General features: G+C 38.7%; 2 protein-coding genes across 4 annotated transcripts; both read right to left on the reverse strand.

Moving 5' to 3' along the window:
- ezra (ezrin a) lies at positions 1–19,008 on the reverse strand. Of its 2 annotated transcripts, XM_035994778.1 has the most exons (13): positions 18,615–19,008; positions 16,708–16,791; positions 15,211–15,306; positions 13,622–13,896; positions 11,537–11,620; positions 9,962–10,108; positions 9,462–9,558; positions 8,785–8,948; positions 8,525–8,655; positions 5,042–5,202; positions 4,375–4,467; positions 2,922–3,182; positions 1–1,506 (listed from the first exon to the last, which is right to left on the reverse strand). In XM_035994778.1, exons 1-13 carry the CDS (start codon positions 18,624–18,626, stop codon positions 1,342–1,344), a joined length of 1,770 nt encoding a protein of 589 aa, XP_035850671.1. In that variant the 5' UTR covers positions 18,627–19,008; the 3' UTR covers positions 1–1,341. The 2 variants fall into 2 exon arrangements, with proteins under 2 accessions (XP_035850671.1, XP_035850672.1); XM_035994779.1 differs by lacking the exons at positions 13,622–13,896; positions 15,211–15,306; positions 18,615–19,008 and having other exon boundaries at positions 16,708–16,766.
- Positions 19,009–20,074: 1,066 nt separating this feature from the next.
- nenf (neudesin neurotrophic factor) lies at positions 20,075–22,679 on the reverse strand. Of its 2 annotated transcripts, none has more exons than XM_031310045.2 (4): positions 22,441–22,679; positions 22,110–22,170; positions 21,724–21,827; positions 20,075–20,559 (listed from the first exon to the last, which is right to left on the reverse strand). In XM_031310045.2, exons 1-4 carry the CDS (start codon positions 22,579–22,581, stop codon positions 20,383–20,385), a joined length of 483 nt encoding a protein of 160 aa, XP_031165905.1. In that variant the 5' UTR covers positions 22,582–22,679; the 3' UTR covers positions 20,075–20,382. The 2 variants fall into 2 exon arrangements, with proteins under 2 accessions (XP_031165905.1, XP_035850673.1); XM_035994780.1 differs by having other exon boundaries at positions 22,110–22,167; positions 22,441–22,672.
- Positions 22,680–23,458: the final 779 nt, after the last annotated feature.

Here is a 23,458-nt window from a genome sequence, read left to right on the forward strand (position 1 = left end):
TTTTGCTGTTTTCAAAATGTTATTTTGCGCCAAATCAAATGTTTTATGGTCACGATTAATCTCGGAGCTGGTTGGCTTGGGTTCAGACTTAAAACTCTTAACATAAGCATTAAATGCAACGTCAATGGAGATATTGAACGGGGAAAAACACGTCCGGATCCAGAGCCATTAAGAAAGTGGACGGTCCCTGTTGAGCTCTATTTGCATTATAAACGGGAGGTGCTGAGTTTGAATATCGATGGCAGGTTGGGTCTATAGAGTTGCATTATGGGATATATAGGACCTAGTGTTTTTTGGAGCTTGAACCATACTAGAGGCTATAAATTGGGACAGGCTCTGCGGCTTCAATTTCTTGTATTTTTTAAAATACAAAATAGCTTATTTTAGAGTAAATCAAATGATCTAGATTTTACCTGAAAAACTTTAATTACATAAAAAGGATCCTTTAATGACAACACTGAAAGCAGAAGGTGATTTAAATAAATCCAGCGCCAAAAACATAGTGGATTAGATGTTCCTGTGTGGTAAAAGCAAACATATCTTAAAAGGTTTTGCTTGTATCTCTGATGTAAAAATCATAAAACCAATTCATGTGAACATTGTGTGAGATTAAAAGCGTAATAAAACTAGTTAAATGAATTGCATTGTTTTTTTGGATGCCTATGAAAACAGGTGCGGAAGGAGCTGAAACTGTTAACGGATTCATCAATTAGTTGAGCAACAGAAAATGAATTTTTGATAATCAATTAATCGTTTTTAAGTTCAGCTTCTCAAATGTGAGGATTTGCTGTTTGTCTTTGATTGATGTTTTTATAAATGTTAGTATGTCTGGGTTTTGGACTGTTGGTTGGACAAAACAAGCATCATAAAGACATGATGTAATAATGGAAGAAAATAATCAATGCATGTGTCTGTAAGAAAAAAGAATCATGAGTTGCAGTTCTACAAGTCACTGATTGCAATATGAGACATTCATGAAATACATCTAAATTGAACTACTTCCCTTTGGTATAATAACAAAACGTGCGTATAATAACTTTTTTGATCGTTTATCGTAAGATATGTCATACACCAGCTCTCTGCTATGTTTTAATGGGACTAAACAGCACATTGGAGATGTTTGAGTGCTACAAAAAAAATCTAAACAAAAAAGTGCTTCTCAAGCAAAAGTTAGGTCGGATAAAATAAAACTCATGTACTCTTACACGGATCAGCTTCGTGCTTTTCTGGGTCTTTAAAAATCAGGTGTTGCTGCCATTACATCACACTTTAATTAAAAGGCATTGCTGGACGGGGCCTTCATGAGGTATTTGGGAGAGATCTTCAGGTCTCGGAGGTTTTCTACAAGGCCTCAAACTCATCAATCCTCTGCTTGGTTTGTCCCTGACGGATCTGACGCAGGGTCTTGTACTTGTCGCGGCCGGTTCGGACGTTCTCTGCGTGTAGCAAATCGTTCTGGGTCTTCTTGGTGTCGTCCCGCGCTTCTGCCAGCTCTGAGCTCAGGTCCTGTGGAGGGAGGGAATCATTAAGCCACAAGGACGGAGTTTTACACTGCATCCAATGTTAGATATGCTTAAATTGGTACATTTCTTCCAACTGTTTCCAGTGCATTACAAGACTTTTTGTGTGCTGTCATTTACTTTAACTACTTCTCTATCAGTAATTCATTTCCCGGAATTAAAGGATTAAGAATTAAATTCCGGCGCAAAACGAACTTAAGGGTTAATAACAGATGTGTACCCACTCTGTCGTTCTCTGGGACATGTTTTCATGCTAATCGAATGTGTTTGTAGCTTGAAACAAGCTAGCACGGACCGCTGATTAGCTTACAACGCTAGTATTCGGGGCACAGGGAAAGTAAAAACAAATCGGGCTCAAAAATAAAAAAAAGGCTCAAAATATCACCACACTTCAACAATAGCATAATGAGGGTCCCTAAATGTTCACCAAAGCATTGAGAACTTTGTAAGCGTACAGACGGTTTATTAAAAAGATAGATTAGAAAGACAGTCGCGTTCTCGTATACAGGCGGCTGCCGTCTTGGGAGCTACTGTAAGGATGTAAGGAGCATGAGCAGCGGTTTGCAGGGAGTTGATGTAATTGTAGAGAAATTGTAATCTATATAGTATATGGAGGTATATGAACTTTTTGTGGAAAAAAATATATTAGACACAAATTATCATTCAAAGGAGTATTTTTATAAACATGTCTGGAGGGGATCTCCAGGCTTTGAGCTGTAAAACCGACATAATCCCCAGTTACAGCAGCTTGTTGTACGGCTTTACAATCAGTTTCCTCTAATACCCTCAAATCACTATTTCTATCACTCCCCAAACTGAGAATTGACCAGGGCTGAAGTATTTCATTATGTCGGGTCTACCATAGCTGCTCCATGATGGAAAAAATCATAACCACGATTATTATTTGGTCAATATTGAAATCAGGATTATTCAACACGATTACTCATTGTCTTTTGGAAAGATGTTGAAATTATTGAACCCCAGTAAAAACACCTTGAACTGTGAAACTTCCCTTAATACTTTTGCCGTTTGAACTTTTTTTTTTACTTGCAAAGCGTTTTCTTTTCTCTCGATTAATCTGTCTTTGTGATCATTAGGAGCCGAAATCGTAATCATAATTGTAGCTTTGATTAATTGCAAAGCCCTATCTGGGGTAGATTGTGTTTTTTTTCTTGATATATTTTTTGTATATATATGATATGTACTTTTCACAAATCAATTTAAATCCACTGCAAAAACATGGAATATGAGTTCTACTGTGTATAGGACTATTTACCAAAACTGTGGTTGATAGCAAAACTACAAAAAAATATGTCAAAAAAGAAGATGCTTTTATGCACACCCCAGCTGAAATGAGCTGGTGGTGGTTATGTGGGTAGTACCCTGGGACCCTGAACTCACCTTCAGCTGTTTCTGCAGGCGCTCGTTCTTCTCGGCCTCGGTGAGTCGCTCCTCCTCCTGGCGGTGGTCGCCAAGGCCCTGCGTTTGCAGCTCAGCGCTGTAGGTGCTGTTCTCCTCGCTGTGCTCGTGGTCGCTCTCGTTATCCGAGGAGGAAGAGGAGGAGGAAGGAGCAGGAATTTTAAGAGGAGTTGAGTTAGAAGAGCTCATCACAGTGTGCAGCTCCTCCTTCGTTTTAATCAGACTCTCCTCCACTTCCTTAGCCTGGGACCAAGAGGAGAGGTTTCTTTAGTTTATTTGACAGGGACAGAACAAAACAAACTGTAAAAAAGGTCTCCGCAAATCAGGCTACGATGGATATTAGTGTCTTTTACTGTGCTGTAGTATAACATCCAATCTAAACATACAGACTGTTAAGTACTGGCATGTGTTTAGTATCAGTAGAACTGTGACCAGTCTATGGACAAATGAAAGAAGCAGGCAGAGCTGGGCTCTGATCTCAGGTTTTAACTTAGCTTTAAAAATATAACAGCTTGGACTTGTCTTCGTCTTTTTCACTCATAGATGTTGGTTAGATTTATTTAATCAATATGTGTGGTGGAATGCGACGTGGTGTGCTCAAGGGTTTAGTGTGAAAGATAAGGATTAGAATAAATAGATATAAAAAAGGTGCAAATATGAAACGTGCAGGGCAATGCAAAGGATTTCATATGAATGTATATTTTTCTTACATTACTACAAGCAATTTAAGGGACTTTCCCTTTAGAATACTGTGAGTGTGACGGGCATCAAACTATTATTGATGGGTTAGTCAGTATCATGTATGTAAGTTCCCAGAGATCTCTGCTGATCTTTGAACTGCTCTTTGGCCAGTTTTGTCCACAACAGGACTCAATTTAAGGTAACACTTTAACTTTAAGTCCCGCTTTTTGATTCATTTATAAGCACTATATAAACATAGAATATGTATAACACACTATAATCCAATTGTTTGCAGCTATTATTAATGTACAGTATTTATCAGCAATTATAACTTATCCTAAGAAGACTTATTTTCTTATATTTATTCTATTTATTACAACTCTGTTTTACTAGATTGTCATGCGCACAGGAGGGGAAACACACAAATTAACACTTATATCTGTGTACAAAAACATGTGTGTTACTGCTTATAAATGCTTATAAATGCTCCAGTCTCTAATTAATCCCAGATAGCTGGTGAAAAAAATCTAATGGCTTTTTTTTGTACTATTGTAAGAGATAAAATGCACAAGATAAAGAAAAACATGCACACAGTTCATATAAAAAAAGAGACTTGTGATCACAGAAAATACAACCAACTAAAAAGGTGACGAGTAGGAAATACAGTATGTTCTGACATTTTCCTGGTGATCTTTGAGACTTGAAGGAGCCCGTGCAGGTACATCCTTTGATCGCTGGCGTGTTGGAACCTCACCTTGCTGTGCCATGACTCAGCCTCTTCCTCCTTTTCTTTCTTGGCCTCCTCCAACAGAGTGATCCTGGCGCTGTACTCGGCCAGCTCTGCGGTCTGCATGGGGAGGCACAAACCGACCGTGTCGTTAAAAAAAAACCAAAAATAGACTGCCGATTACCTCGGCAACCTCATTTATCTGGACACTGTGTCGTTTTATGAATGGATGGACGACTAGAATTCCCCATTTATTTAATAATAGTTAAAACATGAAGTGATACATTATTGTAGTACTTCTAATTCCAGTACATTTACCTGAAAGCTGTAGTCACTACCAACTTTAGAAATTCAGACTTCACATCTAACTTCCGGTAAGCTTATAAAATGTCATGAAAACATAAAAGTGGCCTTGTTTTAGCTCAATAACATAATGAATATTTTATATTTTCTAAAGAGCTTTAAAGTGAGAACGAGTCAAAGGGAATGTTCTCACGCTGTAAGAGGAACTAAATCCCAGGAAAGCAGGAAAATCCCCCCACACTAAAGGATGTATTAGTTCAAACGGCAATCAAAACAGTTAATATGCGTTTATCCGAATGTAGGAGGTTTATGTGTAATGAGTGTTTTTTTTTCCCATCACGACTTTTTCTCACGTGAAGGGATTTGAGTACTTCTTGGACCGTGGACTCACCAGATGCTCCTGGCTCTTCAGCTGGTCCTCAGCTTGCCTGGCCAGCTCCTCCTTGGCTATTATGGCCTCCATCCTCTCAGCCTCCAGCCGGGCCGCCTCCTGCTCCACCCTCCTCCTCTCCTCCTCCAGCCTCATGGCCCTGTCCAGCTGCTCCTGAAGATCTGCAGGACAAAGTCAGTGAAACACCAGACTAATCTATCATGTATTTTACAGGCAGAAAAATTCCCTAGTCGGATTTTTGCTGCATTCTGGAACAATTATAAATTTGTAAAATAATACATATGTATTGCATAAGGCAGTGGTTCCTGACCTTTTTGACTTAAGGCTCTGACACACCAACCCGACGGCCGACTGTCGGCAAAAAAGGCAATCGGACTGACTGCCTCCCTGAGTTGGTCAAAAAAGTGCCTCGGAACACACCAAAGCGACGCTGACTTGAGCGTACGTTCTGCTCGTGCGTGAGACGCAATATGTCTCCATAACAGCAGACAGCCCTAATCTGTATTGTTGCCCAAAAAATGAAAACCGGCAGCTGATTGGAGAAACGCGTCACATGGGTCTGGCTGCTCCCGGATTTTACAACCGGGCATAATGGTGGCTTCGTTCGGAATACGATCTCATATTTTACGAAAATAGTTCACCGAAACGTGTTCCTGAAAACATTTTAAGCGAGAAATAGGCCGTACAGTTGCTGAATCGGTCTTCATTTCAGACAAAGGTCAGTTTAAAAGATTTTCGTCAGATTTTGAGAGGCGTTCGTCACGCTCATCCCGCTCGTCATTTCCGGGTTAGCGCTCCACCAATCAGATTGGTCATTGAGTCCGACTGCCCACTGGCCAATTCAACAAGTCAAATCGGCCCAAATGAAGGCCGACGGCTCCTCCGATTGAAGACGGCACAGAACACACCAAACAGACTCGAGTCACTGACCTCACCAGACTGTCCGACGGCCGATAATCGGGTTGGTGTGACAGGCCTTTATGGAACCTTAAATTAAAGCAGGGTCTACTTCATGATAAGAGTTGTGAGCAGTGAGGGATTTCTTTCTTCTCAGGTTGTTACATTTTAAAGAATGTTAGAGCCATAAGGAGGTCAAATATGTGTGTATATCTCACAAGAAAAAAAGCCAAAAATGTATCAAAAAGTCATAAAACAAACATTATATTATATTTTTTAATAATTTGGGGACCCTTTCAGGTTTTTAGGTACCTCTTTTGGGACACCTACTGTAGGTTGGGAACCACTGATTTAAAGCATATGAGCAAAAGTGTTTTCCAAAATCAGACCATCTTGTAGCCTGTGACTGTTTTTCCTTTGCAGAAAGAGCATTTTTTTCTTTGTCTGCTGAATGCATGCTGCCACCATTTTCTAGTGCAGGAAGCTGCATTCTCATTTGTTTTATAAAAACACTCAATTGTATCAAAATGTATATTGCCCAGAAATCAGCCACAATCATTATTAGACGCCAGTCCTCCCATTCATCTGAATGGCAGTGAGTTTAGGCTATGGTGGACTGCAGGGGCTGCGGAAAAAATATACTGTGGAGAAAAGTCGAAACGGTATTAACTTTTACAGAAACGCAACCCGTTGTCACACTGTGGTGGCCGATCACGTAACTGGTGATCAGACAAAACCCAATGGAGTGTAAAACGTGTAGTGACTTAATTTGACCTGTGCACAAGTTTAAAACCCACCACAATTATAGGCCTTAAATCCTGGCTAGTTATTGAAAGTTAATGTTTTATTTTAAAGGTCCTATGGCATGCTGCTTTTTGGATGCTTTTATATAGGCCTTAGTGGTCCCCTAATACTGTATCTGAAGTCTCTTTTATATAGTCCTTAGTGGTCCCCTAATACTGTATCTGAAGTCTCTTTTATATAGACCTCAGTGGTCCCCTAATACTGTATCTGAAGTCTCTTTTATATAGGCCTTAGTGGTCCCCTAATACTGTATCTGAAGTCTCTTTTATATAGACCTTAGTGGTCCCCTAATACTGTATCTGAAGTCTCTTTTATATAGGCCTTAGTGGTCCCCTAATACTGTATCTGAAGTCTCTTTTATATAGACCTTAGTGGTCCCCTAATACTGTATCTGAAGTCTCTTTTATATAGACCTTAGTGGTCCCCTAATACTGTATCTGAAGTCTCTTTTATATAGACCTTAGTGGTCCCCTAATACTGTATCTGAAGTCTCTTTTATATAGACCTTAGTAGTCCCCTAATACTGTATCTGAAGTCTCTTTTATATAGGCCTTAGTGGTCCCCTAATACTGTATCTGAAGTCTCTTTTATATAGGCCTTAGTGGTCCCCTAATACTGTATCTGAAGTCTCTTTTATATAGACCTTAGTGGTCCCCTAATACTGTATCTGAAGTCTCTTTCCCGAAATTCAGCCTTGGTGCAGAATTACAGCCACTAGAGCCAGTCCCACAATGAGCTTTCCTTAGGATGTGCCATTTCTGTGTCTGTAGCTTTAAATGCTATTGAGGAGGAGAGAGGGGGGGGGCAAGGTGGAAGGTGGGGGTGTGGCCTTGACCAACTGCCACTTTGCTTGTTTGCAAGCCATGATGTCTCTCTCTTTCTCATGGGCGGGCCAAATTCTCTGGGCGGGCAAAGCAGAGAAAGGGGAGGTAACCTTTCCCCTTATGACGTCATAAAGGGAAGATTCTAGATCGGCCCATCTAAGCTTTCATTTTCTCAAAGGCAGAGCAGGATGCAAGTTTTTTTTTTTGCAGGATGGTAGGGGAAGTCTGATGAATATTTATTAGGGAACTCATCCATGATTGGCTAACCCTGACATTCTTACCCTAACCATAACCAATCCCACTCCTCTTGCCTAAACATAACCAATCCCACCAGAGCAGGCAACAAGTACTAGCCATTCAGAGGGAGAGTAGGGCAGGTTCTTCCCCTACCATCCTGCAAAAAAAAAAAAAATTTGCGAACAGGATACCCAGGGCTTGGTTTACACCTATCGCCATTTCTAGCACAATAGGCAGGCTGGGGGAACTCATATTAATGGTAAAAAAAACTCATAAAGTGACATTTTCATGCTATGGGACCTTTAAATCTGTCGAGGACCATGGGGAACACATTGACCACACAACTGGGCAATTTAAGTGACACTCCTACACTGCCGCACGACCCTGCACTAATCGCAGCCATGCCTGATTGCAACCTTAAACATAACAAATTGTTAAGAAGCCATCTGATGCAGATTTCGGGAACTTTAAAAGACTTGATGGCCCTGTTAATCTCTGACCCTGGCTCGATTATTTGTAAGGAAATACAATCCTGCCTTTTGTAAATACTGAGCTGTATTTCAAGCACATAAACAGAAGAGGGCAGTAAAGCCATGCTACGTGTTTAAGTTTGAAATGATAGATCGATTACACAGATGATTTACTTGTGTTGTTTTTTTTCTATCTCACAATATGACCAGTATGGTCTGTAATGAGTCAGAGGTAAGTGTCTCTGTCACACCTCTCTCTGCTCTCTTGGTTGTCTCTTCAAACTGGTGGAGCTTCATCATCAAATCCTGCTTTTCTCTCTCCATCTGCTCCTTCTCTCTCTCCATGGTCTCCCTCTTCTTCTTCTCACTCTCCAGCTGATCCCTGCAGAACACATGGACCAAAAAGTGATCACACATATTAATCACAGCCTGAATTCAAATCCTAATGCTTAAAGACTATTACAATAACATGTGGGACTTTTTTATTTATTTTGATAGCCCTTCCCCCTACCTCTCCATCTTTTTCTGCAACCTCTCCTCTTTGGCCTGAGCCTTCATCTGCTGAACCTCGATGGTGTCTGTCTTGCGGCGGCGCATGTACAGGTCATGGTTGCCCATGCACAGCTGCAGGATGCGCTTGTTGACTCGCAGTCGTGGAGCGTAGAAGACGAAATCCTTGAGAAAAAGCAAACATCAAGTCTGGGGCAGTTTGGTTTGGTTTCATAGGTTTCCGAAAAAGCATTGAGCTGCTTAGGCTACATCCAAAGTTTGTCAGCTATACTTGCGGTTACATTTTATATTTTTTAACCTCTAAACAAAATGTTTAAATCAGAATTTCTTCCACATGTATTTGGCAAAAAGGTTCCTCAAGGTGTATGTTTAATTTCGTTTATATCAAGGATATGATTGTGAAAGAGAAAGGTATTTGAAATAACTTTGCAGTTATTATTTTGTTAGTAGTATTTTATATTTATCCACATCAATACACTTTAAGTATGTCAGAAGTCTAAAAAGACCCTAAAAAGGTACTTACAAGTATAACTGAAAACTTTGCATATGTGCATTTTCAATAAGATTTGTACAACTTTAATCCCCATTCTTTTTCTGCAAACATGCATCCAACACATTTACATACACGTGAGATGCTCACGATGCGGGGAGAGAGTAAGAGTCGTGTGAAATACTTACAGGAGCTTTCTTATCTATAGGCTTGATGGTGAATTTCTTATCGCTGAAAGAAATGTTTCTAATTTCACTCCAGGGGAATCCAATCTTTGGAGTCAGCCTGGCGGACAGATGGGAGACAAATGGGTGATCAGACAAACTCTAACAGTTATGTTTAAAAAAAAAAGTGGAGCTTTGTTTTTATAGAATAATAACAGACAGAAAACTCTTTGCATTGAACATACTGACACGTGGTATCTAAGCAACATGCCAGTGTTCAAGTTGTAGTGGAATCAAGAGAATTAGGTCAATGGCCCCTTAAAAACAGCAGCCACGCGGTCAACTGTGTTCTTTAAAACTTGACCGACTGGAAGGGAAGGTAGCAGGGGTCGATGGCTGCTCATGTGTTACACCCTCCCTCTGTCTACAACTGGATGTCATCAAATCAATAAACACTACACGTATCATGTTAGGAGATAGGCTCATATAGTAAGTACTGTACGGTATAACCGTACCGGACTTACCTGTCCTCCTTCTCATAGATGTTCAGTCCCAGAGCGTCGACTCCCAGCCACAGGTCCGAGCCCTTCTTGTTCTTGATCTCAAAGTAGTTGACGCCGTACATTTCCAGGTCCTGAGCGATCTTCAGGTACTCAATCATCGCCTCTTCCCTGTTCAGGTTGACATGAAAAAATACACACAGATTTCACCAGTTTATGATATAATTTCCTATTCAATTAATACATTTATCTTTTACTCAAATAGGTGAGACAGAAGAGCTTTTCAGACGGCTTCCCATAACCTGCTCCATTTAATTCTTATTCCAAGTTGGTAAAATACACAAACTTATGTATAACAAATGTATTATTGAATCTGTCATCTTCTCTTTTTTTTTTTTTTACTTGCAAAGTGACATTTACAAGATATAGTGTATGACAACATAGTTATTTAGTGAAATAGCAAACACTTAATACACCAGGAAATTTAGATTTGTATTTCTTTGCATGCCAGTCTTTGTTGTTAAATATTAACCCTGTGATATTTACAAATGTCTAAGGCTAAAGCTAAATCGATCCGTCAAGGGATTCACAAAGGTTCACATTCAGTATATTTATTCAATACTGGATTCCTACGTACTTGCAATGTTCTGGTTCACTAAATTCTCTGTTATTGTTACATCTATTACTAAGTCAACCTGCACATCACTGTTTGCACACACACTGAGCTCCTCTTTCCTCTCTCTTTCCATCTGTGTGCATCCATGTCCCAGAAATGCTTGTTGGGGAGCTTATTTCCCAGAATCCTTATGTTTCTTTCGCCCAGCAGTTTTCCTTGGATTAGGATGGCAACTAAATCATGGTTGCAGCTGTCGCCGTGGTCCTGCTCCGCACCCTGCTATGCACTGCTACATCCTGCTACGCTCTGCAGTACCCTGCTACACCCTGTAATGCCCTGCAGTGCCCTGATATGCCATGAACTACTACAACTACTATTTCTAGTCACTGTTCCATTATCTTTATTGTCTTCCTAAAAGGAAGTTTTTCCTCGCCACTGTCGCACTACATGCTTGCTCTTGGGGGAATTACTAGAATTCTTGGGTCTTTGTAAATTATAGAGTGTGGTCTAGACCTACTCTATCTGTAAAGTGTCTTGAGATAACTCTTTGTTATGATTTGATACTATAAATAAAATTGAATTGAATTTGCCTCCACCCAGAGACTGCAGATAAAATGTACACTTAAATATATCTAGTGCAATAAATGAATGTGTATTGTTCTTCTTTAATAAACAATAAAGTGAAATAAATCAAATCCATTTGAATTCTGTAAAATGTTCAATCAAATCGTAGAGGTGCTTTAAAGCCAGATGACTTAACTTATGTGGCAATTACAGGATAATGACACAGTAAACTTTTTGAGATTAAATGAAATAAATGTTGACAGTAGTGTAATATTAGTAGAGAGGAGTCATAAAGTATGGCAGCCTGACTCAGTGATGTCAGTTAAATCACAATATCTAAAGTTAGGTAGCACAGCTCAGTGTTCAGACTGTTTTATTGCCTATGAATTAGTGTAGTGTAATTAGTATTCATCACTTACTTCAGCATTGATCGGTGCTCCTCGTGCCAGACCAAGATCCTCTCCTCCCACTGCTCCTTGGACAGCTTGTGTTGTTCCAGCACTCTGATGGGAGAGACCAGTTATCAGCAACCCAGTGGGGAAAATGGAAACAGTCTGTGTACTCCATACCTACACATCTAAATCAAACACATGCTGCTTTCCTATCCTGTTATATCTCCTGTTGGCGATTGTGAGTATGCAATAGTACACAGGTTCATAATTGAGTCATTGAGGGAGCTATTATGGTTGAATGATTTTCATTTTCCACTTTATTGAAAGTAACTTTCCTTGATGCACACAAGTCCCATCTTGATAGAGGGTAGTTAATGGTAAAGTTCTTCCTCTTTGTTGGTTAACCCTTTTCAAGTCAGTTTGAACAATATATTTTTTCATTCTTTGGCCACACAGAAATACAAAAATCAAAGCAAAGCACATATGTAGGCACTTAAAGGACAATTGTACAACATTGTAAGTGTACAGAAAAAGATAGTTTAGAAAGACAGTAGCTCCCAAGACGGCGGTCGCCTGTATACATGAGCGGTACAGTCTTTATAATCTATCTTTTTAATAAACTGTACACTTACAAAGTTCTCAATGCTTCACTTAACATTTAGGGACCCTCATTATGCTACTGTTGGAAGTGTGGTGATATTTTGAGCATTTTCAGTGGTATAAATAGCGATTTGTTTTTACTTTCCCTGTGCCCCGAATACTAGCGTTGTAAGCTAATCAGCGGTCCGCGCTAGCTTACAAACAAATTCGATTTAGAGCTGCAAAGATTAATCGATTAGTTGTCAATTTTTAAATTAATCGCCAACTATTTTGATAATCGATTAGTCAGTTTGAGTAATTTTTTTAAGACAAAAGTAAAAATTCTTTGATTCCAGCTTCTAAAATGTGAATATTTTTTTATAATATTTTTTTTCTTTTTTCTCTCCTCTGTGACAGTAAACTAAATATCTTTGAGTTGTGGACAAAACAAGACATGAGGGATGTCATCTTGGGCGTTTGGGAAACACTGATCCACATTTTTCACCATTTTCTGACATTTTATAGACCAAACAACTAATCGATTAATCGAGAAAATCATCAACAGATTAATCGACTATGAAAATAATCGTTAGTTGCAGCCCTAATTCGATTAGCGTGAAAACATGTCCCAGAGAGCGATCGAATGGGTACACATCTGTTATTAACCCCTAGGTTCGTTTTGCGGCGGAATTGTCCTTTAAAAACACATGAAACAAGTTGCTGCTCGGACATAAAACAGTCCTTTCATGCACTGGTGCTCCCTAATAGAACATATCTAAATGGAAAATAAATCATGAAATACTATTTCATGAACTAATTTCACATAGTTACTGTACTGTACGGAGAGCTCATACAAAACATTCCACAGGTTTTACACCAAGGAGCATACAATCCTCTTCTTCATCATCTATCACACAAGCTATAAACATATCAAACATATCCTGTTTGCCCTTAAATATACGACTAACCTTTTATAACAGAAAACTTAGTAGCATATGACTCGCCCACTGTTTACATAATTAATGCTTGGCCCGTTTCCAAAACAGTGCAATGTGTCTCATGGCGTGCAGAAAACTAAGATTTATCATTATTCATTCCCTTTAAATACAGTTGTTTTCTTCTGGGTACAAGTTCAGTTATTCTTTTCATCAATCTTTTATTGGAATGCCGTTGACCTTTTCCTCTATCCCCTCTGCTATCTATCTTCCTATCTCTTCCTGGGTCATTTTTTTGTGCTTTTGAACGGCTTCATCACTTTTTACCTTGTGTGTTTCTTGAATATCTATATTATTAAATACATGTATTACCAATTCCACGCAGTGTTTAAGCTTATAGCGATTGATTGTTTTTAGCTGTGTGATTAACAGTGTTTTCTCTTTCTACTCCAATTGTGTTTGTGTATTCTCCGCTGCATTCATTGCACTTTCAGGGATTGAAATGATTCTGTTCAACAGGTGATCTCGGGCAGTAAAGTAAATACCAGAGAAATGACCACCAGCTACAACATACATTCTCCTACCAACTCCCACTCACCTCTTGGGCAGCAGGCGCTCAGAGGACAGGTAACCTGGTTGATGCGCTGACTTGTCCTGCTCTCCATACTTGGCCTGGACAGCATAAGAGGCCAGCAGCACAGCGGTCTCTGGAGGGCAGTAGATTTCCTCCCCCAGAACGTCCTCCTTCACCTGAAGGTAGAAGAGCCTCCGGGTGACTTCCTGGATCAGCTCCTCGGCCACGTCCTCCGGGTAAAACTTGGCCCTCAGCTTGAACTGCAGGGGAGTCTCCTTCTTCACCTCCTGGGCCATCACCTGAGCAGAGAAAAGCAGATGTGATATAAGAGTACAGCAAGGTATCCAAATAAAGTATGAGTAGAGAAGAAAACGTGAAATGGCAGTATTTATTCACAGTATGGCAGAGTACAGTAGAAAATAAAGCAGATTATGATAATATAGAGTAGGATACAGTACAATGGAGTGTAATGGGGTACAGTAGAACATGGTACATTTAAATAGAGGGAAGCAGGATACAGTAGAATACCGTTAAATAGCTAGGTTATGAAAGAACAGAGCAAGACAGTACAGTAGCCAGTAGCCATATATATATATATATATATATATATATACACATATAAATAAGTGAAGAATAAATGAGAATCAGTTACTGGAATTTTGAAAGTTATGTTTGCGGAGTATTTTGCTGAAAGTCATAAAATGGCTGTGGTAGAAATACAAATGCTAACTTGTACTTGTACTATTAAAATGAAAGAATAAAGAAACCAAAACGAAACATAAACAATGCCAGGATTGATATGTCTTATATGAAAAAAATGTTTTTACAATATAAACGTTTGTACAAGTAATGGTGTAAAATAGCCTACAGCAGGGGTCTTGGATGTTTTTTAAGCCAAGGACCCCTTAACTGAAAGAGACACGGAGCAGGGACCCCCTACTACATATACTGTATAAAATGAACTTGCATATTAAACTGGGACTACAATAATGTGTGGGTAGCCTAAAGCCTTTTTACATACATTTTTAGTACATAGAATACTAAGCTAATAAAATAATAATTGTTGGCGTGATTTTTTAAATCATGTCTTTTGGAATCTTACCTATAGGCCAGTAAGCCTACCATCATCATGTGTTTTTTTCTTCACAAATAGGCTGATTTATATTTGCTCATCATATGTTGGATTCATGTCAAGACATTTTATTTTTTGACACAACTTTCAAAACATTATACAAATTGTTATACTGTACATTATACCATAATTTGGCGGCCCCCCTGCAGTAACTTGGAGGACCCCCTAGGGGTCCTGGACACCCTTAACACATTTGGGGTCGGCAGTAGAGTGGAACAGAGTGGAGTACAGTAAATGTAGAATAGAGTGTAGTTAAAATAACTAAGTAAGATTAAGTTCATTCACTTCTATTAGAATATTCTAGGATATAATTGAATACAGTTGAGTCGCCAATAAGATAGAGAGTTAAAGAATATATTATAGTACAGTAGAATATGGTACAGTTACTGTAAGAAGAGCAGGATAGAGTGGAGGATGATGAACAAGAAGAAAACAATGTGTTAAATAGCATCACAATGACTCTGTGAAACCGCAGATTTACCTTTTTTTCAGAGTTCAGCCAGGTGATGAATCCTTTGGCGTCGACAAACTGCAGTCCAAAGTACCAAATCTCACGCAGTCCGATGGTCCTGGCAACCTAAAACACAAAGAGAGAGGAATGGCGACATGATAACAGAAGAAATGTAATAAAAACAGGATCTCTCACCTATACTCTTCTTCCTTCATTTTCTTTATTCATCACACTTCTAATATTCTGCCCCTGAAGAAACTACCTTTGGACAAGATGTGATTTATAGCACAAAGCAGGGTTATGCACAGACTGTACATCAGTCTCACCTAGTCTCATAATGTCGCTCTGAACAACTACAACAGCAGCTGAGGTGGTGATGAATATACTTTAAAGCCTCAAGGACTCCTTTATCATGGAGCTGCCTTCCTGTCAAGGACAAAGGTTTAGGTAATTACACAGTAAGCTCCAGGGAAAGAGAGCGTCATACTGCTGGGTGGTGTCATCACCATTCAATATAAGTTATTGATCATTTAGCTTTTGGGTGAGTGTTGGGTGAGTTTGAGTACATTTTGCTGAAAATACTGAATGCAGGACTTCTGTACACGTCTTCCTCTATATACAACAGCATCAGGTAGGGTCTACTGCCTGGCTTACTACAGATACTTTGCCAGTAAAGTTTATGGTTAGAAATCGGGGTCCAACGATACATTGATCTGGATTGATATATCGATTTAACGATCAATGATCCAAATCATTGATGCAAAGTGAAAATATTGGTACATATCATCATCTTTAAGATGCGCCTTTATTGTGAAATTCACACTTCATTTTTATTATTTTTAATAATAACAATAATAATGTATACTTTATTAATCCCGCAAGGGGAAATTACAATGTTTTCACTCTGTTGTTATTACACATATACATGCACTAATAAAGAGATGTCAGAGTGAGGTAGCTGCCCATGGAAAGGCGGCCCGAGCAGTTGGGGGTTCGGTGCCTTGCTCAAGAGCACCTTGGCAGTGCCCAGGAGGTGAACTGGCAAATCTCCAGCTACCAGTCCACCACCACACTTTGGTCCATACGGGGACTTGACCCTCCGGTTCCCAACCCAACTCCCTACTGACTGGGCTACTGCCACCCCCAGTAAAAACAATAGTTTGTTTTTATTGAAATGGCTGGAAGAGCTTAGTTATAAAATTGTTCAAATCATATTTTAGTTGCTTTTTGTTAATTGATATAAATGGAAGCGATTGTGTTAAATGGGCATATGATATCGTCTCATATCGATTGCAGGCTCCTGAACGGAATCAAATTAAAATTGTATCACGGCAGACTTTGTAAAAGCAGCAAATATATCCATGTCTAAAGAATCAATATATAATATCGTATTGTGGTAAAACTTATGATTTACACCCCTAGTTCGACATGAACAGAACTTCAGGTGCCACTATACTTCATGTTCAAAAAGACTGAACTTGATGATAAATCCTATAAATCTGTCTTATCATACTGTAACATACAGACCTGGTCAAAAAGCTGCTTCCCTGTGGTGTTGGAGTGGAAGGAGAACTCCAGCTCTGCATCCATCGTGGTGACGCGTACGTTGATCTGCAGCAAAAAAAAGTTAATTTAGTCACATGATGACAGGGATTTTGATACACATAAATCTTTATGTCCATTCAGTTTAAGCATTGAGCTGTTTGTACTTGTATAAATGAATATATATACATATGAATCCATCAACCCTGCATTTCCCATACTTTTTCAGTAGGACCACATCTTTAATTTTGCAGAAATATTGCTTGCTTAATTTGCTTTGGATGGTTACATTATGAAACAACTTTTTTCATAGTGAAATACAGAAATAATAAGGTCAGTTGTGTAAAAGATGCCATTAATGTCGAGCTGTGAAGTGGATTGTTCATAAACCATAATTGCTCACTATCTCATCAGACTTTGGACTACCCTTGCGAGGTGTTACAAGGTTGAACGTACACAGATTAAAATATAAAAATACTCCCTGCTTGCCAAGTTGCCTTTAGACTTTACCATTGTTAGTAAGATCATCTTATTTTATAACAACAGCAATTCAACTGGCACATACATCTGACTTTCAAGTGTTTCCAGAACAAATTTCTAAGTTATTCTAAATATAACAAACATATGACGACTGCATGACCCGGCCTGCAGGCCAGATCGGGTTTGTAGCAGTTACACAATCATTTTATGTAGTTACACTAGAGCACACCCTGGGTGTCATAAAGATAAACCCACTGAAACTTAGGCAACACAAACTGGAACATCCATTTATGAAAACTCCACCATGTTTCTTAACTCTTTCCATTTCCCATGATCACATGTGTAAGATAACTTTTTAACTCCCTCACGTCCTGCTGATGCATTCTTAATACAGCCTGACCTTTTCTCAAATCATTGACTATTGAAATCACCATCATGGAAGCAGTAATCCATTACAAATCAAGTAGCATGCTGCTGCATTGAACTTTGGAGGGGGTTTCGATTCATTTATACTTAGTCTTGTACTTTTTGGTATCTACACAACTTTTATACTTTACTGGTGAACTGTTCAAATTTAAGCCAAAATTCAACTCATGAATCAAGTTTTCAGCATTTTCCAGACGAACATAAGCAAGACATGCTACAGTGCAATTTCAAGTTAGTTTAACGTCAGCCAAATGGAGGCTGACGTCAGCATGTCCTCTTAAGAAAGGCTTTCTCCTTGGAGAGTCAATATACGCACAGAACTGAAGTCGTAATGTACGTACATGTTGGCCTTTCTTATCAGTTTTCCTACAGGCTGATGCTGAATACTTAAGTAACTCCAACTGAGGGCATTTAGGACTTACAGCAAATAAATGCATTAGGGTCATCTTGTGTTTTGCATTGAAAACTGATTATTGCTGATTGTCTTACAAAATCAAGGGAGGGAGAATAAAGCAGTTGAACCATACAGTCATGACTTGTTGGTGAAATTCACTCTTTACATTTACAAAACCACTCCAGTGTCACCTAAGCTAGTTACCATGATAATTATCAAGTATGCACGTCCACACGGACAGCATACAGCCCAGTTCTGGCCTTGAAGTGGAATTTTAGAAGCATTTCTCTCTGCCAGGAATGTGTGCAGCATGGGTCAAACTCTACATGTGGTTAATGAGTAAATACCAAGAAGGAAAGGTGCCTCTTTAAAATAACTCACAAGCTTGGAAAAAAAAAAAAAAAAAAAAAAGTGACTAAAACGATCAAAATATACATGATTGACCCTTAAATTTGTTTTATGCTCAATGGTTTTTCTCCGCAGCTATTTAGACAACATTTCAACACCCACCAAGCCCCTTTCATACGTGGACCAGGAAGAGACATTTCATTGACACATTTAATTATCTTGTCAACAAAATCATGAGTCTTACTGTTTTGGGCATCTTGGTTCTGGTTGGTGGGCGAGCTCCAGCAGAAGAAAGTGTTTCCGAGGCTGACCGAGGCTGCAGTGGCCGACTCTCAGCAGAATCTCCACCTGATAAAGAACGCAGGTCTGCTCTCGCTGGCAGACTCTAGGGCGGGGCTTGTGTTCTTTGAACCGGGCTGTAGATCACTTACAGTGACGTGGGATGTTTAACTTGGTTCCTATCACGCAAACGGACAGACCTACCTCCAGTGGGACCACCCGGCAGGGAAAGACTTCCACCTAAAGACAATCACCTGTCTCAGCACCGGAACTGATGACCTTTGATCGGAGCACGCACGGCTATATAGGCCCGGGAGACTATTTATGTTGCCTGTTTGGAGGGGACATGAGTTGAGTCATGAGCTGTCATAAAGAGATCACACATCAAGATAACATCCCCATGGCAGCTTGGGGGTCAAACTCAAGTGAAACAAACTCTTAAGAAGTTCCAGATTTACAGACTTTAATAATAATTGTACAAAAACAAAATCAAGCAGAAAACACATTTGTAATCATGTAAATCCTCACATGGACATGCATTTATTGAAAACATTTTATACTACAATTTAGAGCTGAAAGAATTAATGGAATAGTCAATGGACAGAAAATTAATCAGCAACATATCTGATAACAAGTAGTCATTTATCAATCAACAAGGCCAAATATTTTTTTTGTCTCCAGCTTCTCAAATGTGACAATTTTCTGCTTTTTTCCACTTAGTAACTGTAACATTTTGAATTAAATAAAACATTTGAAGACACTACCATGAGGTCGGGGAAACTGTGCTGGGATTTTTCACTGTTTTCTGAAATTTCATGGACTAAATGATTAAGCGACTTTTCACTCTCTATGATAAAAATGATCATTAGCGGCAGCCCAACTGAAATCTAATTCAAGGGAATGTGAGTGCTGATGTTTAGTTAGTTTACGGCGTCTGTTCTCTCAAGCTCACTCTCCTTTTCTAGAAAAATAGATGGGGTTGACTTTGAATTGAAAGTTGAATTTATTCGTACTGTGCTCCAAAACGTAGGTGCTGATTGGCCGAAGAGGAGTCCTGTGTATCTGCGCCACTGAACTCTATCTATCGATCTGCGCTTGACTGCTCTTCCTTCATCCTTCAACTACCCGGATGTCTGTCACAGTAACTTGAAACGGAATTTTTTGAGATTTTTGAGAACTGAATTTGAATTGTGAGAACTGAATGTGAAGATATATAGAGAGTTGAATTTTTAGTGAGGATCACATTTTATTGGACTTCAGTTCCAAACGAATGAATTCAATTTCAAATGATACTATTCAGATTCAGTTTTTCAATGCAATTATTCAAGTTTAGAAATTATTCAAATTCAATTTCTGGTGGCACATATATCAGCCCATAAAATCCCTCCCTCCATTTTACTTTCTTTTTTTTTATTCACTTGGATGTTTGAGCTTCACTGTGCAAAATGACGATGTATGTGCAGTTTCATACTAGAAGGATGTTTTCCACATTCATCTGCTGAAGGCATGAACTTTTTGGTAGAAAAAAAACTTTTTTTACATGACAGGACCATGTAAAACTTTTGTTCAAGTAAATATGACTAAAAAGTGTCTCCATTACATGTATTTTGCTCTTCTCTTGGCATATTAGGCTCATATTAGGCATATGATTCTGGTCAAGTAAAGAGAAAAAAAAACTCCTTTATAACAAGACTTTTTCACAACTATATTTTACAAAAAAAGGTAAAATGAGATCAAAACTCATCTTTGATTTGAAAATGAGGCTGGTCCTCTGGTTTGAAGTCTTCGTTGTAACTTCCATCCTTGGTGAGGATGCGTGACGCTGTGTAACCCACAATCGGATACTTTGCTTTGTACGTGCCTTCAAATATACTATCCAGAGACTCCAGCTGCTCTTCAGTGAGGCCCGTCTGCGGATGTAAAGATAGAAAAAAACACAAGAACTTTAATTAGCACTTGTCATATGTTACAGATTGTGAAGCCCTTTAAGGTAAATTTGTCATTTGTTGTGATTTTGGGCCCTATGAATGAAATTGACTTGACTATTACAGTTTTAGGTTCACGGTATTACTTTCATTTTTAGATTTACCGTAAGTCAACAAAAGTACATGTTTGTAGCCAAAGAATAAAAGTACAAGAAGAGGCACTCTACTGTACATGCATCACTTTATTAAGTCTCAGAAAGAAGAACGTCCTGTAGTGACAACAAAACGGTTTTAGTAATTTGTTACCAAAAATCTAAGTGCTAAAGTGCTGAAAAACGTTAGTTTTTACCAATCAATCATTGTTTTTCACATTTGAGTTACAATACATTACTCTTAATATTGACTGCTTTATTTATTCCAAAAGTCTCGATGAGATCAAGATCTCTTTTGCAAGAGAGACCTGAGAATACATTATACAGTATATTAACAACACAACATGGCCTGATTGATTAAAGTGTTTCAAGACTTTTCTTTTACCTGTCCAGTCCCAGTGTTTCCAATATGTCGAATTTTGTTTAGGCTCCCCACCCAAATAAAATTGTGTTTGTGTTTTTTATTTCTTCCTTTGAAAAGTCTACAGTGTGCACGTATGGTTCATTCAGACAAAACTGTGAAGTTTCAGTATAATTACGTATAGCTTATGAATTCTTTATTTTCTTGTTTTTCAACATGGTGCTGAACAGGTGTGCCTGTGTGTGTGTGTGTGTGTGTGTGTGTGTGTGTGTGTGTGTGTGTGTGTGTGTGTGTGTGTGTGTGTGTGTCACAATGTGCATTATATTGATGTAGGTTTTGTAATCTGTCTTGTTGTTTTGTTAATGTTGTCATGTTTTTACTGTTGGATTTAAATTGTGCCCTGCCTAGGGACTGCAGATGTAAATTAGCCTAAGGCTAATATCTCTGGTACAATGCATCAAATGGCAACATTTATGTTAAAAATGGTACATGGTCCCTAACAAAAAAAAAATGAATAAGAAGAATGCCATGCTGTTTTGCAGCCGACACTTGGGTGTCAAATGTCGGTGCTCCCCACCCATGGGAGTCAACCACAACAAATACTTTCTCACCCTTTGAGAAACACACTAAACTTACAGTATCTGACGTCAGGTCTGCTGGGTCCAGGGACATCTTAGCCACAGCCCGAGTGGAGTCTTTACCAACCAAGGCGTTGTATGGTGCATCTTTTCCATAAAATTCTGCATTTGGTAAAATAAAATGATTTTTTTTTTTTTTTTTTTTTTTTTTTTTAAATCAGTTAATTCTGAGTGGATAAATGCATGGTCTCAGTTTAGATTTCAAATACCCTGGAGAGGGACTGAAAAGTTGTCATCAAAGGGCATCAATGTGTCAATTTTACTTTCCTTATACAGTTATGTTGACTGAATAAGCACATTTAAGTTTAAAAAAAAATGTTTTTAAATCTTGTAAATCATTATATAGCTTAATTTCAAAGGGGTTGAGTGGTGGGTTTTATTTACCTTTTCCCTTGGTAACGTCAAACACAACTCCTTTTACTGCCATGTAGATAGGCTGCCCCTCCTAAAACAGGGAGGGAAAACAACAGAAAGGAGCGATACGAGATACATCGTTATCGTTATGTACATATGCATTAGCCTGGAAACCATAGACAGTATAGAGCTGGAAACCCAGACCCAAATCCGAAAGATTCGCTGAGCAAATTCAAATTGTGCTCTCGCGAGAACTCTGGATTTCTTTCCAGGGTTGCCTACATATACATATGCATGGATGCACAGACAAACACAGACACAAAAACTCACCCTGGATAATTAGCTAGGTAGTAAACTTTACCTCGCTGCCGTCGTATCTCGTCAGTTCCTCCTCAGTGAACAACCGGACAGGTTTGGTGGATGGTTTGTGTTTTAATTTAAAGTCTTCCGCTAAAGTCGTAGAAAGGACAACATACAGGACACAAATTCGCGCTGTTGCCATGGTAGGGTCGCTGTTTGGAGGAGTTTGATGCGGAAACTGCCACTGTCATCCACTTCCTTGTCGCTGCTCTATTGAGTTGATGCTGCATTTACCGCCGTCGGATATTTTAATAGCGCTCATACTAACTGAATGGCAAAGTGTACAACAGTTCGTTTTTGGAAATTATTAGCCTAACTCCTTGAATGGTTTCATTTAAGAGCAGTAGTTCGTATATTTTTAAATATATAATTCAGTCGGTCCGCTTCCTCCACGCTTTTTCTCACTGTTATTTCCAGAGTTTCCTTCTGTACATATTAAATGCTTTGCTTCCTTTGCTTTGAAGGCATATTAATGGACATAGAAAAGAAAGACACCGAAGAAATTGGACCCTAAAATCTAGAAACTATAAAGATAATTAAGTGATAAATTCCATGCAACATGAATGTAACAGAGTATATTCATCAGTTATCCCCAAGCTAAATATAAGGCAAAAAACCATTGAGGTGTCCTCTCCCTGTTGTTTCATGAATGTACAGTAGTCTACACTATATAGTTATTGGTTGAGTGAACTAAGACCATCATTAAGGAGGATTGTACAATTAGGATAGTTTTTTTTTTAATTGTATAATCCTCCCAAATTATAGTCCCAGTTTACTGGACAACACAAATTGTGTGCTAAGAATGCCAATTTATTGAATCCTTTATTGTTAAAGAATACAACAACAAAAATGAATCAGCTAAAATAATTGAAGGTGCATTGGTCCACTATAGAAACACACATGTACAGCACTTTATATATTGCCCTTAGTACCAGACTTCATGTAAAACACATTTGGCAATTTTATTTTCTAATTATCTCAACAACTGCCATAATATATTCATCAAACTTCTAACAACA

The sequence above is a fragment of the Sander lucioperca genome, chromosome 18 (assembly GCF_008315115.2).
Source record: "Sander lucioperca isolate FBNREF2018 chromosome 18, SLUC_FBN_1.2, whole genome shotgun sequence".
NCBI classification, from domain to species: domain Eukaryota; kingdom Metazoa; phylum Chordata; class Actinopteri; order Perciformes; family Percidae; genus Sander; species Sander lucioperca.